Here is an 18,234-nt window from a genome sequence, read left to right as displayed (position 1 = left end):
TTTGGCAAGAATGGATTCAGCACTGTCACTGAGGTGACTGTTATAGTGATGTGCCTTCATAGTGGTTAGGCAGGAGGGGAAGAGAATATTTGAATGTGTTGAAAGTTGAAAGTCCTCTAAAATGTTGGGGTGTTGTGGGCATTCAGTGTTACATAGAAGGCCATACAGTAACTTTGGCAATCTGGGGTGGTGGTCCCTGTCTTTAAGTAAGTGGAACATGAGGTATTTTGTCAATATAGGGGGAACACACTCTTCAGCCTCCTCTTCAAAGCTTATATCAAAGTGCTGGAGTGGAGATGCCATCTAGTAGTTGAATTTTGTATTGAAAAAGAGCAATATGGATTCCATTCTGCCTATGTAACTGTGGACCAGCTCTTTTCTCTTCTAAAGATATGTGAGGAGTCATTGGAGATCCATTTCAGTTTACCTTTGTTCTGTGGAGATGGCATATGAACAAGGTCCTTGTTCATGTGAGAGGTGCTATGGCAATATGAAGTGCTGGTGCTAATTCTACTTGCTATTTAGTCCAGTATCTGCAATGGGGGCCTAGTGGTAGCACGTCTGCTATCTGAAGGTGATGCTGTGAGCTCCAATGATTACTTGGACGTTTCTGAATGTGAAGATCCTGGAATGAGCACTGCCAAATCTGAACTCATGGTCCTCTCCCACAAAAAAGTGGATTGCTCTTTCCAAGTGAGGGGTGAACAATAGCCCCGAAAGATCAACTTTGGAGGTGATCTATGATCTAAACACCTCATTCTTCCATGAGAGAAATATTGCCAGGCTGTCCTATGCTGTCTGCAGTGAAAGTTTTCAGACCCTTGCACAGTTTTCACATTTTGTACAGTAGCTTTAAAGTAAGTTACAATATATATCTTTTAAGTTGGCTGCTACAATCCTGACGAGGTATTACTCAAGTGATCTCATTCCTGTCTTGGCGTCCTTTCACTAGCTTCTTGTTGGGTTTAATGTTTATTTTGAAATTCCTCTGACTACATTAAAGATTTGACACTGCATACCTCCCCAGTTTCTAGCTATCCCCTCTGTATTTGGTTTATTTTCTTAGCTTTGTAATTTGCTTTAATTTTAGATAGTGTTTCCGATAGTTTGCACTGAAAACCACTTTGAGATTATTGTTTTAAAGAGGACATATAAATTCAAGCTCATTATGATGATGATGTGGCAGAGTCTCAGAGTAGCCAGTTGAGAAGGTCTGGGCACCTGTTAAGAATACCACTCAGGATGCTTCTGCTGGAGCTCTGTCAGGCACCTCACATGAAGCATAGGCCTTGAGGCTGACCCAGGACATGCTGGAGGGACTATATCTCTCATCTGGCCTGGAAGTGCTTGAGAAGCCCTTAACAGGAGCTGGAATGTGTTGTGGAGAAACACGTGACCCCTACCTGGACAAGTGGATTGAAATTGGATGGAGGGGTGGATGATTTAATACTGTGTTGAGCAGCAGTGTGATATTGCTGAAAATGCATGTTTTTTCAATGTAGAATATTCACACAACCCCTAGACACAATTGAACATTTACATGATCTGGTGCTCACACATACTCTTCATATACAAATTGAATTTAACATGTCATGATTGTATAGCCTGGGGTACCAGATTCATTCATATTTATTAACATCTGGTACTAGTAAATTCTTAATAAAAGCTGCCCTGCCCTCACTTTCTACTTCATGAATGGAAGCTTTTACAGAATAAACCAGCTCCAGTAGTCCTCTTCAAAAGGTTACAGTTTCATTAATCCCCCTTCAGGCTCAACACATCATTACAATGTTATTTGGGGATTAGCATTAAAATTCAATTACAGGCCTAGAGCTTTGGTAGGAAGAACTAGTTAAGTTCCAAAGGTTTAACAGGGCTTGAGAGTAGTGAATGGTTGCCCTTGTGTTCTCCTGAGTAGGACAGAAAAGGGAGTATGTAGCGAAACCAAAACACTATTAGTATACGGTATGGCAAGGTTTGGGGTCATGAGTCATGAGACTCACAGAAGCTTCCAGGTTAATTCTCTGCAAACATTAACACTGAGTTCATGACAAGCTTTAGATGTAATGTATCACTGGCATTTTTAAATTCTTAGTTTAAGTATAATAAAAGATACAAATAAATAGAAAATCTCCCTGCAGTTTATTAATATAACTATATTATATATGGTTGTAATATATATATCGATAATGCTAAATTATATTTTCATGCATTTAATACATTATGATTGTGATTTTTATATATTAGACAAATAAATTATGCTTATTATTCAACAGTATTTAATTAGTTAACATAGATGTATATGTTAGATCTTTTATGTGCCTGTACTTCACAGTTTATTACTATAAATCAACTTGAATTTAACCTTATAGTTTATTTTTTTACACAGAACTGTTCTCACTGCCATCTTCCTTGTTCATGTGAAATGTGTCCATAACCCACTTCCCTGGTTAGGGGGCTTATTACATTCATAGAAGTAAAATTGACACACTATAAAATGTCATGCTAATCATTCAGTCATGACTCCTAACCCATCTGGATGTGTTAAATAGCAAATCTATGCACATAATTAAGACAGAGGTGCTGATGACAAAATGCTGAGACAAAGCTTATTTTCCTCTGCTAAAAAAGAATCGTCAAGATCACCCAGATGACTCAGCTGTGTTGTTCTAAAAGAAATTGTGGATGTTAAAAATGATATTTTTTTCTAAAGATCGTTTAAACCTGACAGCATTTCACAAGCAATAGCTCCAAGTTCTGCTCTCTCCACCAGTGCCTTCTGAAGTACATTGAAATTATTTTTAAAAACGTATGGGGCCAAGCTTGAGCCAACAGGACCTATTGTCGTTAATCCTCTCTCTAAATCATTCCAGTTTTTACAATCCCTGGCCATCCTCTATCACATCAGGGCAGAGCAAAGAAAGCATTCCCACTTTCTTCTATCCCTTTGTCTATTCCCCAAGGCCAGAGAGATTTGAAAAACAAGTAAATGGTAAATCAAACAGGTTTACTTGACCTATGAGAAAGTTATTTGATTAAGGGATTCTGACCTGTTAGCATTAGCACTGCTGTGCCTGCTCTAATCCAGCAATCCCCACTTGTTTACATTTGCTGGGAAAATGTCTCAACGCCTTCTACTAAGTGATTACAGAAGAGAAACAGCAGGACTGCCAAGTTATGGTAACCTGGGTCCTTCTCCTATGGGCCTGTATTTCAATATTTCCCTTGTAAGTTCAATGCTCGTGAAACATGATACTCCATTAGTGGCTTGAAGGGTAAAGTTCACTATTTTTTCACAAAGCAGACATAGACCTCACAGATGTTACCTCAGTTCCCTAGAACAGCCTTTCAGTCTATGGCTGTGCCCTTCTGTACTCACCTCTTACTTCAAGATGAGGCCTTTGATTAGGAAAAGCCTGAGATTACTTTTCTGTTTTGAAAGAGATCACTTAAAATGAGTTCTTATGACTGCAGCCTGGCCAAATCTCCTCCAATGAAAACACCTACACTTGGGCTATGCTCCTACATCATATCCTCATTGTGGAACTCAGTACCCATTACTGTTAGAGAGGTCCCAGTCCAACACTCATTGTTAAGGTGTTACCTTACCCTCTCGCTTTCCTATATTCACGGTAATATTTCACGGTAATTTTTCAAGTGCTTTGAAATGTTGGTCACCATAAACAGAAGCTACATACAGTAAGATAAGATTAGTACTTTATGTTTACTATTTTACCTGCCAGGTGGGATGGATGCACAAACAGTTAAATCACCCCCTTCTGTGTAGAAGCTTTATGGCTTTTAACATTAACTGAAAACTAAGATACAGTATGAAAAAATGAAAAACCTCTGTCACATGTCATTGACATCTGAAGGAAGTAAATAAATAAACAGCTGCTTTTGTTTTATCTTGGCTTCTGAATATGACTTGAAGAAATTTTCAATCTACATTAGTTTTTAAAAGGATACATCCTAACATGGTGTCAACTGCAGGAATTCTTTAAAGCAGTATTGCAAATGGCGCTATAGCAAATAAAATCATTGATTGCCAGACTGATTGATTCTTCCATACTCACCTGGCCTGAAGACCCTCTGACCCAGCAGGCTGCAAGAGGTACTGATGAACAGTTTTGTTCCTCAAGGTCCCAGCCAGTTTGATTTTCTTCCGGGATCGGTGCAGATTAATGATGTAAATGGTTATGGATCCTCGCACATAATTATGACTACAGGAAAAAAAAAATTACAGACAGTCATACCTAAGATAAAATTAAGAAAATCAAGGATTGGCAGATATCTTTTTCTCCTATATAGTTCCAGTTACAGTGTTATCTCTGCTTCTCCAGTCATTCTAATGTCTGATTCAGTTCTCTTACATAATTTTTGTTACCATTTCAGGAAGCCAAAAATGGAAAATAGAATTAAAAAGGGGAAAGCTTAACAAGAGGTGTGCTGTGGAATCAGAAAAATATGGATCAGGACTTTTGTGTAGCTCTTACCAGCATTAAAACAAATGTTAGAACAGTTCTATTCATTGGAACAAGCTCACATTTTATTTGTAGACAAAGCAAAGTCAAATATTAATTCTTGATGCTATAGTCAGTTTGAAACAAATATGATGTCTTGCAATATTACAGAAGATTGTTTTAAAATCATTAGTTGTGCCTGCAATTTTTGGGGGATGTTTAAAGAGTACTCCAAGCTGAAAAAGGTTGGGAGGCACTGAACTAATCAGCTGAATTCATGCTTATAAAATATGATTTGTTTCCCCAGTGCTTTCAAAAGACAGGCCATCTCATAAAAAAAGTCCTTGATGATGATTCACCTGGCTTTGATTTTCCAAAAAAGAAATAAACACTTTACTTAGTTATTAAGTTTAATTTGTAAATTTTAAAAATAATACAACTTGGAAGGTTACAAACATAATGATCATATTCAAAAATCCAATATATTAATTACTTTATGCAGCCTGTTATTTTGCAATTTAATAAGAACATTAAATATTTGTATGATGCTTGGGTGGCCTCTGAAAAAATTATATATGTTATATGTCGCTCTTGTCATCTTCAAAGAACACTAATGCACTTGGTGTTTCTTTTGTGGATAGCACTGCTCCCTTCACATGGTATTTTTAACTAACTATGCTGCTGCAGTCATTAATGAGGAATGTCTTCTTTTGGTATGGAGGATGAAAAACTGTAGTCATAGTGGTGGGAGCACAGGCAATAAGCACACAAACCTCTCTAAAGAATGATGAGAACCGCAGGAATGCTGGATGAAAAATGATTCACCCCACACTGTTGAATCAAATCATTGTAAAAACAGGCAGCATTTATGATAAAATTGAAAAAGGATGGCACTGTAGCAGAAAATACAACAAACCTGTAGAGAACGCAATATGTTTTCACAAGCCTAGTGAGAAAGGTTACATACTGCCTTTTTAGGATTTCTCTCTTGCATCACAAACATTGTCTTTATATCTAAGTATTCTGATTATTTGAAACAGCAAAATAAAAGCAACTTCAAAGCTAATTTACAACCCAAGAGTGCTTATCAAGAAATATCTCTTTTTTATAGCTGATCTTAAAAACCCATGATAAATCAGTGTCTACCCTGCGCTTCCTCCCCAGCTAATTTGAATGAGTAACACAATTATCTATGTATACTAAAAACAGCTATACAATACATGCATAGGCAGATCACTGATCACTGGATGGTATTGACAAGCTAATAATTATATGATTACGTCATACTACATAACACAGGTGTGGGGAACAGATGTACTCTGTTTTTCTGCACTATACCACACTTGTATGTCAGAACATAGGAACTTACAACACCAAAATATAGAAAACCTCCAAGAATGTATTGAAGCATACAAGTCCTCATATGTTTTGGCCTGAGGACTACCAGAAGGCTGGCGCACACACAAGAGAATCTTCTTGTTCTTCCATTGTTTGTTTCTGAAGTTACAGGTGGAGAAAATTGGTATTGAGAACAGGAACTCATGAAAAGAGCCAGCAAAATATCCACTTATCATTACTGCAGGAAGATTCTGAGATGACCTCAACCCCCTTCTTTTCCTGCCCTGATGTAAACAGGGACTTAGCTCAGCGAGCCCTGGCGAGGTGCTCTCTCTCCCTCACCCGGCAGGCAGCCATTGCTTCAGGTAGGATGTGGGCATTTTTACATAGATTCTACTGGTGTTAACTGGAAGGCATTCCCTGCTGGAATTAATCCATTTTCTAATAATGTCATAAAATAAAAATATCCAGAACAGGTTAGAGACTCACAGAAATATGTTTTGATTATCCCACAGCAATCAATGATATATCTTCAAAGTTTCTGAACAGTTTATTATTAAATGTTTTGTCCAACCATATGAAAGGGTGAAATGGGGAGGTCAGCTCAAACTGAAATGGAGATGTGGCTTGAGGCAGGTAGCAGGCAGTAAGTCTATTCTGGTGATGACAAGCCCTGGGTGCGGTAAACATCACACAAGTTAAAAGATGACCATCTTCAAAGGGGATGATGGCACTTTTTATCTTGTCTCAGGACAGACCTACCTATTGTCTGCCCCATGGCCCAAATGTATTTGAGATGGGATAAAGGACTCAGCCACCTTTCTACAGCTCTTTGACAGTAAAAAGGGCCCCGCACGCTTGATAATTGATACTCGTTAACTTTTATGGCTGCACACTCTGAAAGATTGGGTGTCTGAAGTCTGTTATTTATATATCATTATTATGGGCAGACCCTTTCCTTGCTGTACCTTATTCTCAGGTGTCCCCTGGAGAGAAGAAGTTATTGTACCTCCTGATCTCATATCAAGGCAGAACCTTTGAAAATGTGCACTAATATAAAAAAAATTAATATAAAATATAAAATCTGCACCTATGATGCCTTTATATGGCTGTATCAGAATGACTAAAATGCTGCAGCTCATTCTAAGGGAATTTTTTCCACCTATTGAAATGGAGATACAAGATACCAAAAAGAACAGGACTTCTTAAATTTGCATTCCATGAATTTACAGGAAAGTATATTTTACTTATTGAGGAAACTGGGAGGTTTTAAACTGAGAATATAGTTTCTGAAATCCATTTTTTGTTTCCTTCACATTTTTTCATGTGACAGCTTTTTCATGAACAACTTCCCCCCTCTGTCATCCTACCTGCAGAAAGGTAGTAGAGAGATGAATCCCTAGTATGAATCTTGCACTCCAATGTACTTCACACTAGACTGGTCTATGATTTTAAAATGCAAAAAGTAAACAAGCTTTTACATCAGGTGTACTGTATATCCTTAACCCACTCATTTATACTGTATAATATAATTCATAGAAAAACAAATACCATATGTACAGTACATGATGATATAATTCTAATTACTAGTAAAAAAAGTGATATATGATAGGTTGCTTCCTTTTTTCAAAAGACATATTTTTTTTCTTTGTAGAGATGCCCTTCTAAAGGCTTGGTTGTTTGCCCAGAATGGCTTTGCTGGGAAAGAGGGGGGACTCACTTTTGGAAGCTTGTGCAGTGTGCATATATGCGCAGTTTGTCTCGGATTACTCTGCCAGGACGTGGTTTCCTCTGCAGACCAGCCACATGTACTGCCAGGACCCGGGGACCAACTAAACGTTTGAAGAGCAAAGACAGCCAGTAATCCTGCAAGAGAAAAAATGGGCATGCCATTAAAAGCAATAAGCCACACAGTCAAAATAACCTTAAAAGACCTGAGTCTACAGTCCTTAACTGTTCTTACGAATTGGTCCCTACTGAGTAACTGCTCCTGGCTTCTGAGGGATGGCTCAGTTTCAGATGTCTTTTCATGGAGCAGAAAACCCAATATTCTGTAGCACTGTTGCATGTAGGTTCATGGAAAAATTGCAAACCTGGCTGTGATTGCAGAAACTGGCACTGAACATAAAGGGTTGAAGTCCAAGTTGTCTCTGTTGGATTCCTACCAACCATTTCAGGAACAATCCCTGCATACCTGGGCCGAACCATAGCATATTCCATACACAATTGATTCAGGCTTTCATTGCAGATATTCCTTCTAAAAACCATGTTAACTTTGTATTCAGTGTAGGCTATATTGGCAAAGCTTTTAAAAGCATCTCTCAGTTAATTTGGTCCTTTTTTTGTTTTGTTTGTTTTGTTTTTTGTTTACATTTCCTCATTATTGTATGGTTTATACAGTGGTGTGAAAACGTGTTTGCCCCTTTCCTGATTTCTTATTTTTTTGCATGTTTCACACCACTGTATATACCAATATATACAGTACAGTATATATGCATTATACTTTATATATAATGGTATATACATAAGTATTATGTCCTTGCTTTAGGAATATAAATGCTATCATATTAATCAATGCATGTTTGGCCTGTTATACAATGAACATTACCTTTGGGACAGTAATTAAGCCCATTTCCTGTAATAAATTCTAGTCTATGAGCAAAGCCACAAACTGTCTAGCCTTAAAAACCTATAGAAAAGGGGACAGAGCTACCCATAACCCAATTATTGAACTGTTGTAAAATCAATCTGATAAGGCACAATATTTCAAAGTTACTGTAGGATCAAAATTATATACAGTAGTTCAGGTAGCTGCATCAACATGCGTAGGCTGCAAAGGAACAAGTAATAGGTGTGTTCCATGCTAAAAATAGAAGAAAGAAAACACGTTTTGGCCATGGAGCCTTCTTCAGGCGTGAAGAAGCTTCTCTTTACAGCATGGAATAAACCTATTAATTATTCAAAATTATATAGCCTAACATAATATACAGTGAATCTAGCAGTCTTGCTGAGCAGTCTTAATCAGTAATGGTGAATGAATGGATCCAGCTTGTCCTAGAAACATTAGGTCCCTGTATGTCATTCCCATAGCACATTCCCTCTGTCTATCCCTGATCTATTGCCTTCCTACAGTATAATTCAAGTGTGCAAACCTGCAAGATTTTTATCTGCATACATGACCTTAAGACATGCTCATTCACAGGGACATATTTCTTCTCATGTAAATGATATAAAACCTTTTTTTCGTTTCATTTTTGACAGACTAAACCCAACTAACAAATGAGATGTACTCAGTCTTTCACAGTATCATCCAAAGGATATGTATCCCACTTGGTGTGTAGGAACATACTCATAATTGTTACATATTTGCCACTGATGCTTTAAGACCAAGGGAAAACTTTGATATTTTTCTCAGCCCAAACAATTCAAACTCTGCAACAGACATTTATTGAAAGTGACACTTTCTTGGCACTTTTGGAGACAAAATGCTCCAGTAGTCTTGGAAAGTTGTCAGGCAAACTATAAAACTGTGCAAAGAATAGATTAACCCCAGAGAGAGTGATCACTGCAAACAAGTAAAGTATACAATTACTATCCATATTCACACACACGTGAATAACTAAAGTAAACTGTATACTACATAACATAATATTACAGAACAAAACATGTACTATTTTCTTTTGGCCTCTTTAATCTTAGAAAGCTAAATTTATTGGCTAATGTGTTAGACATAGTAGTTTAAGCAAAGAAAACAAGGGTAAACTCTACTAAAAAAGTCTAAAGTTACTGTTAATGAGGATCACCTAAAAATCATCTGCACTGCTGAGAACATTTCACACAGGTACTGTATGATATAAGTTCTGAACATATTTTGTCTAGTCAGTAATTGGTGGCAAGGGCTGAATTTTTCTGCTTGAAGACCAGATTCAATATTTGAATACTATGTTGCCAATTCCTCTGTTCTTACAACTCTCCAAAGGATCCCAATGTCTGCCACTTGTGCAGTGTGTACAGTACATATCAACTGTATTTTAGGGCTGAGTTTCAGTGTGGCATCCATTAAAGATTAATGTTAAAATTATACTTAGTGTTATTGTGGAGAAGTACAGTATGGAGAACATCTGCTAGATGCACACACTCGTTTCAAGAGATTGAATAGATTAACTTATTGGGGCCAAATACATTGTGACAGAATGCAGTCATTTATGACAATGACTGATCACTTCCATGTTTCAAATCTAGCTGATATGCATTACCCCATTATCTGTTGATTGAAAAGTGTTCATGCTCATTTGAAACCTTTGATGAACTGACCTAATGGTTGCTATAGAAAACAAAGTGAATAGGTAAAGCTATAACACTATAAAGCACATTTGTTATGTGATCCAGATGATTGTTACTGTTAGTCTAATAGTTGCTGTACTTTCATTACTTTGGGATTCAAAATGATCATATTGTTGGCAAATAAAAAAATATTTATTTCCTATTCCCCTGTGAAATAGCTATACTTGTATTCACAGATAGAGCTAATTATTCATGCCGTGTCTGGATGGAAAAACTGAACTAATAATAAGAAACAATCAAAACAAGGACAAATTCAAAACATTTTCAGACATACATGACAAAAAAGTGGCTTTGTAAGAAAAGCCTATAGGTGGCTAGAGGTGCATACAGTATGTTGACTTTTAACTTATGACTGACGTTTAGCACCACTGATGTATGAAAATGTCTCCTGTAGCAGTTGATAAAATGGAAACTTGCACTTAAACACGTCACTTAAATAATAAGATTTCTCAAACAAGAAAGCTTAGTTGGGCTTCCTTTGTCAGTTTATTTCAGTTAAACACACTGACAGCTGCTAATAAGTAAAGTCCAAATCAAGTCCAAAACATTGCAATGACTAAAAAATAAATAGCCATCAGCATTTTATTCTATTCCTGATAAATTCAAACAAGGAACATTTTGTGTTTGGGTCCTTTAATGAAATACAGTTTGTCTTATGGAACAGATAAAATCAGTTTATACTCTAATCCATCCACTTAAACTGGATAATGCACAAGACTGTATTATTTAGGAGAGAACATTGGATCTTGAGCCCCCACATCTATTCTCTTTAATTTGTCTAGACCAGTTGCAGGGTTTAAAAACTGTGCAGCAGTGGGATAGGAGCCAGATTAAATATTTTCTTCCTAAAAAAGAAGAAACCATGTGCTTGTCAAGGTGGCCTGAGGACAAGTCTGGATAGGATGCAAAACACAGGTACTGACTGGAACACAGAGCATCTTTATGCTGCTCATTGCTCATTTGAGTCCCTAGGTCTGGATTTTGCTTTTCTTTGGGCATTTAAAACGTATGCGAATAATAAAGATGACTAACAGTAAGTTCCTTCTGGTATCTTTTATTAAGGTTGACTGTGGCATACCATGATAAAAACAGGGAAAGGTGTAGAGAATCACAATGAGATCAAATGTCCCAGCTCTATAGGTGCAGTGTGTGCTCAAGAATGCCTAATAATTTGGATAGTTGTACGGTCAAAGCAGGGATAAATGCATTTTTTAACTTTGTGATCAGTATAGGATTACGGATACACAGTGCTAAATAACTACTTTAACTGGTCTCATACTCTGTTATAAACGTTAAATGACGAGACTGTTAATTATGATACAAAATTTTAACAACCTGTCATAATGAAATTGTAATCATATGTAACTGACATTTGATCTGAAAAAGTGCCTGTGCAGGACACCCTCTGCCAATGATCAAACTAAACAGGAGGTTTGTATTTCAGAAGAGAATACATTCCTAATTTGGATGGAACAGAGTGAGTTCATGGTAAAAGCAGGGAAAGATGTAGTGGAGTACAGAGAGATCAGGGTAAAAGCGGTGGAAGGTATAGTGGAGCACAGTGAGATCATGGTTTAATAAACACAGTGAACCTCAGGGGGCAAATTTAATCATAACATATCCCATGGGAAACCATGCATTACAAAAGTGACATAAAATTAGAGATTTACTGGCAGAAATAAGGGATGAGTTGGATAATACAATTAATTAAAGAATTGTGTTAAACCTGTTTAGGTCCAAACACAGATTCAGCTCTGCGATCCAGACATTACAGGACTGAACCTGGGTAACAACACTACATGACCATAACAACATCACATCATTCTTTTCAACTACTCCTTTAGTGTGCTTTACAACGATTTCGTTCTGCTGGAAATATTGCCCTATGCCAGTAAATATTTATATCTCAAGCACTCCCAGCCCAAAGCTGACCATGATTTACTTCCTCAGCCCTTCACGAACATTAGGCTTGGGTAACAATTGATCAATGTGTTTATATGTATGAAAATAAATGTCTAACAGGACTGCTTTGAAGTTCTGTTTTTGCAGTGGTTTAACCTGGCTGTGAGTCTGATTCCTGTGCACATTCTCCTCACCCCTCCCCACTCTCACTGCTTCCCAACACCTAATTGAGTAGTTCAGAATAACATGTATCCACCAGGAAGTTCCCATGCACTCCTGCATATGGCAGCATTTAAGGGGTTCTTTTTAAAATGGAATTTCAACTTAATTTTGCAGCTTAATAACATTTAAATACTCCACAATACAATAAAATTAGAAGATGGGCAAGGAGGGGGCTGGCCACCCAAAATTTTGGGCGAAGCTTTTTGCTACCTCTGTTACAGAAAAGAAACACTGGGGAAAGTGTTCTGGCTCAAATGTCTGCCTCTCGTCCAGTGTTAAAATGATGTGTCTGGCACACAAAAGCCTACAACTATTTTATGAACACAAACTTTTTTTATAATTCAATTTGGCTCGGTTGTGGCAAACAAAAAATATTTTCAACTACCAGTAAATTAAGTTAGAATAAACCAAGTTTAACACAAATTTGTATAAGAAACTTTATGACAATGTTTGGCAAATGCTACTGCACCTCTCTGATCTTAAGAGACAGAGTTCTTTTGCTTTTTCATAATGATTGTATAGTTGACAATCAGACTGCAGTGTTCTAGCAGGAAGTCTTGTTGGCAAAAGTCTCTTTGGTAATCTCTTTCTTGTCGCTTTCTCACACCATACAATGGACAAACATTAAGTCTTAACACAAAGCATGGAGTCCTAAAATGAAAATGTTAAAGTTCTCTGGAAAGATCAGGATCTTGGCTTCTCTTGTTCCAGGTATGAAGAGTTCTTTGCCTTGATGTCAGCACAAATCACCTTCAAATCTAGTTCCTGTATCAACTGTGTCCTGAGCCCTCTGATTGAACATAAAAGTCATTTTCCTTATTTAATAGCAAACGGTGTTAGGAAAATGCTAAAAAAACTAAAGGCCAGCAATTAAAACCACTGCCAAACTAATAGATTGGTAATTCAGCTTTAGTCCACGTGCATAGGACATGTTCCTCTAATGAATAACAACTGTCGAGTGATTATAATTCTTCGCTCACAAGCTAATGATTCAGATACTTTCCTTTGCAAACTGCTGTTTGTGGTTTGAAGCAGACTCCAATTTTCCCAGCAATGAAAATATAGTTCTCTTGGACAATTGTTTTAAGGACTGTCTTAGTAAAACAAGCCATGAACAGTACATCAGCACATCAGCAGAGATTTAATATGGAAATTATTACTGATGTCTTATTCTATTAATATAGAACGATAAACACTTTTTTGAGTACTTAAACTGGAAGACCATTAAAAATTATACTTAGCAATTATTTACTTCTTGAGAATAGTGATTTATTCTATTTAAGCATTAGCAGAATTAAAACCAAGATCAATAAGAGTCTCACAGCTCGAGAAAATAATTGTCAGAATTAAGGATTTGGTAAAATAGTTTTTAAGGTGTTAAATAAATGCATTCAAAGTAAAAAATCAAATGCTCAATGCAAAGGCAATTGTATCATGTTTGACTGATACAGGTGAGATACAGGTGAGCATTGTCCTGACCAGGTGACCAGGTGATAGGGAGAATGACATAAAAAATTATGCATTTCTGTTATGATCTGCAATGGCATTTGATATTTATATTAATCTGAAAGTGCATTTCCTGAGGCGGATGTAGTAGTTTGAAGGGGTCTAAAACAGCTCGTTTTACCTTTCAGTAAAGCTAAATGCAGTAGGTGAGAGGCCAGAATGGTTTCAGTGGCAATGAGTGAGTAATTAAAAGCTATTCAAAAAAACAGAGATAACTCAGAGCAACATCTGTCTTTGATGGCATCTGGAGAGCATGGAGCTCCAGATGTATCTTGTTTCGTGCCAGCTGAGGACTTCAATCAAACAGCAGAGCTGCTGGAAGATGTGAAGGCAGGTGAGAAAGGGCAGGGGGTTGGCACTGCCTTCCTCAGTCTACTTAGGTCTGCTACTGCCACATTAAAAATACCCTAGACTGAACACCCGGATTCAATGAAAGGACAATAAACAACCTGGCATTCAGAATTTAAGATATTAGTGTTTGAATGGCATTTCACAACTGAGTTAGCCGAGAATAACAAATCATTAAAAAAAATAAAAAATCGAATTTCCTTCAGTACTACTCTTAATGCTGTTCCATTATGCTTCTGGCAGCTTTAACAACAAGAGCTCTCTCTTTCATTTCAGAAATGATCTCTGAAAGATTCATTCTCTGCTGCAAAGGATGCTTATATTCCATCTTAATAGTGCATGCTAGTTATGTTGTTAAAATTGTAATGCAATGTACAGTACATTGGTTAATAAACCAGGTTTAGAGACACTACTTTTTCTTACCAGTAGGAGGAAGCAGCACCCACAATTGTAGAGTCCAGTACAGTGCTTACCTTTTTCTGGAGATAGCAAATTGTACAAAATCATTTTAAGCTGCTGGCAGTGTATTCAATAACTGCAAAACTCCCAAACATTTTACTTTGCATATTTGAGTGGAATTTGAACCCCTGTGGAAACCTAAACTATTTTCCTGACTGGGAGAAATTAGTCAGACACTGTGAGAGCACGCAGGCAAAAAAGGTAGAGAATCTGCCCTTTGTTTGAAGTTCTGTGGTCGGGAGCTCTTGATAAGTTTCAGAGTCTCATAAAGACAGCCCACGCAAATCAAAGTGGAAACTGAAAAGCTGCTTGTGTTGAATATAGATTTATGATATGCAGGCCTCTGTAACTTAGGGAAAATATAGAAGTAATGTGAAAATGTGCTACCAATATTTACACACTGAAACAGAGCCTAGAAATATTGCTTCTAAGACACAACAAAAGCACTCGTTTCTTAAGTGGTTTAGAGAAGAGAGATAGGACTGTGTGGTGAAGACTAGACAATATCTGCATCAGGCTGTGCAGGGAAAGAGAAGTGAGCTCTCCGAGGCTCAGAGTTACTATTTAATTGAAAGGCTTTATGAATTACTATTTAATACCAACATTTTTCATCTGAGTGGATGGAGAAGAGTATGGATTTAATGCAATATACAGATAAAAACATTGCATTAATGTAGTCGATACATTTTCCAAACCAGAGCAAAAAAACGTTTTACTTATTCCATAACACTTTGACTTTCACATAACTACAACTTACCTTCTTAGAGGTAGGACTTAAATGGAAACCTACAGTACCTTGCAGAATGTCATATCAGACTTTTAAAGAATATAACCTTTTAATTATTTAGAGGTAAATGAAGAGAGAAGGCAGAATGGGAACAATTTGATCTCTTTAATTAAAGATCTACATGTATGTTTCATAAAATTCAAAGCTATTAAATAGGAACAATTGGAATGTTTTCTTTAAACCTTGGAACGGAGACAAAGCCTTGAGAAGAATGACAAAGATATCAATGGATACAGCATATTAACTTTCTGTTAGAGCTACATACTGAGATAAAAACAATTTTGTACTACATTGCAGGACTGAAACTTATCAGAGAATGTTTGCAAATACTACATCTTGTGGTATTTCTCCTTTCAGCCTTTCAATTCCAAAAACTAAACTTTTCTCAAACAAACTGAAAACAGAATCGCTTTCAAATGTTCTGTTTACTGCTCCACATCACACTTAGTTGAAAGCCTCAGTCTTTAATAGCACAGAACAGACCAAGGCTTGCCAGCAATACTTAAACATCACAGGATGGATTTTGAAATCTTGAAGAACTTTTTACATGCCCTGCTTTAAAAAAAAAATAGCCAATTCTCAACAAGTCTACAATTATTTAAAATTCTGAATTGGAAGGCTCTACTACAGTGTGGTTATTTTAGGAATGGAATATTCCACTCTAGAATAGTCCAAACAGTATCCTGAATACTATAATCCATGTAAAACAACTTAGATTCTGGCAAACAAACAGGTCATGTTAATATTCAAATGGTGAAACCTGAACTCTGAACCAGCGATAAATTGTTTTTTAATGCCTCCAAAAAACTTGTGATTTCTTATCTTAAATCAGAGTGATACCTGTATCTTATAATACAAAGTGTACCTGGATTAAGTTTTATTGATAAAAAGGAGAAAACATCAGGTGCATTAGTTAACTTAAAAATTAATCTGCTTACAATATATAACTTTAGGAATGTCATAGAGTTGCCTTATTGACTGATTTGACCTCAAGTTTACATTTTGAACTCTTCAGTTAGACAAAATATGGAGAAGAAAAACATCAATTGAACCAAGAATTTCAAACTGTTTGACTGACTGGAAACAATTGCTCCTTATGTTGACATTGAAGGTGACACCTTATTCTCTGTGTTTCAAAATGAGTAGGAGAGGGCCTAGAGAGGGAGAAAAACAGAAAAGGGAGTGCAAGTAGGTTAAATATGAAGGAGTGAAGGGAGATAGAGGATGAGAATGATAGAGGGAGAGCAAGACAAAAGAGGAGAGAAGTGTAGTCTGGGGAAGTGGATGGGGAAGGGTTTGCACTGTGAGGTGCCCACGTGGGCAGAGCCCAAGTTGGTCCAATTGCTGTCCTGCGTGAGGGATTAAAGGGAAAGGGCTGGGATATAAATTTCTATGCAGGCTGACAGGTTGGGGCTGTTGTGAATTCTCGCAGTGGGAAGTCTGGCGGTTCACACAGACGCCCAGCCATGTTAAAAGCATTGTGATCCCAGTAGGGGGCGATTGTTCGTAGAATCTCAGAGAGGAACAAGACCGAAAAAAAATTGCTGGTTTCAAAATACTTTGATTTAAACTGCTTTGTTTTTGAATGTTGTTATATATAAACAAAGACTCAATCATGGTTAATTGGATAAGGCTTTCGAAAACTAATGAATTTGACTGGTCTGTACGGTGTCTGTGTGAAACTGAGGCTATTAAACTCTGTGTATTCCAACTGTGTCTGGCTGCGGCTGCTATACATTAAAACCTCATTTTTAAAGTCATTCCCATAAGTTATCCATGGCAAATTTGTTCTGTAATTTTTCTTTCACCGTTCTGTGGTTTATCACCATTTGCTAAGGTATTTACGATACTTTACCACACTCTCATAATCTCAACCAGACCTGCTTATGCTTCAGTAAATTGTCATGCATCTACTTTTGTCCAGCAACTGTAATTTTCATCAAACTGCAGCACAATGCTCACTCTTAGACTGCAGAAAGAAAAAAAGCTGTTTTATTTGTGTCTGTGACACTGAAAGTCTTTTATAAATTCCATTCATGAAACTATCTATTGAAACACTACTGGGCTCTTAGTAAGATAGTGTCCTGGAAAATGTCTAAACAAATTGTTGTATGTGTTCCCAAGCAAAATATATGTAGACTTTGAAGAGAACATATACAGTACTTTGCTTCGGAACCGAATATGTAGCCCTGCAGATAGTCATGTTATCAGACATAATTTTTGTGCTTTTACAGAATAGATACACATGCACCAACCTAGTAGCCAAAATCAAATTTGTCAATTTTTTCATACTGTTGTTTTAAGGTACTTTTTTTATCTACATTTGACAGATTTAAATCTGTGTAGAAATAACAACACCTTAACAGATAGCACAATGTATTTGTCTTACTTTGCATGGTGAAGGTGCCATGGAGGCCCTGTGGTTGGCCCAGGGCTGTGTGTGTCTACAGTGCAGACTTGGAGCAGGACAGTGCCACAGCAGAGTACACTGGGGTTTGTGCACTAACTGCCCACAGAGTGCTGGAGGCTCAGGTTGCACATCTCTCAACAGCTCACTGTTCCACACAGGGGATGCACATGAGAGCAGGGGGTGCTGTCTTGGGCTGCCGACAAAGAGCTAATGTTTCACTACAGCTTTCCTGAGTACCCTCCATTCAACACCATTAAACAGCTTTCATTTCAGCTAATAGCTCCCACGGGAAAAAATGCAAGGTGCCAGACCAGCAGATGGACCAGACCTGACCAGGCCAGCACTATGTCAGTCATTCATTCTTTTTCTTACTGATGGTACAGGAATCCTGAGTGTCCTGCTGCCATCACAAATGTTTTCACTGTAGAGAAACCCCAGCAATTACAAGATTTCTT

At 37.2% G+C, this 18,234-nt stretch overlaps 1 protein-coding gene across 2 annotated transcripts in view; it reads right to left on the bottom strand.

Annotated features, from left to right (window-relative positions):
- The window catches only part of hpse2 (heparanase 2), a 99,374-nt gene that overhangs the window by 6,373 nt on the left and 74,767 nt on the right, over positions 1-18,234 (bottom strand). For both annotated transcript variants that reach the window (XM_088635346.1, XM_088635345.1), the window contains 2 exons: positions 7,522-7,667; positions 4,077-4,223 (listed from right to left, as the gene is read on the bottom strand). In XM_088635346.1, coding sequence (XP_088491472.1) covers positions 4,077-4,223; positions 7,522-7,667 — 293 coding nt within the window. The remainder of the gene's footprint in view (positions 1-4,076; positions 4,224-7,521; positions 7,668-18,234) is intronic.

This window comes from Lepisosteus platostomus, chromosome 6 (genome assembly GCF_059453375.1).
Source record: "Lepisosteus platostomus isolate fLepPlt1 chromosome 6, fLepPlt1.hap1, whole genome shotgun sequence".
NCBI classification, from domain to species: domain Eukaryota; kingdom Metazoa; phylum Chordata; class Actinopteri; order Semionotiformes; family Lepisosteidae; genus Lepisosteus; species Lepisosteus platostomus.
This window is presented reverse-complemented; position numbering and strand designations above follow the sequence as displayed.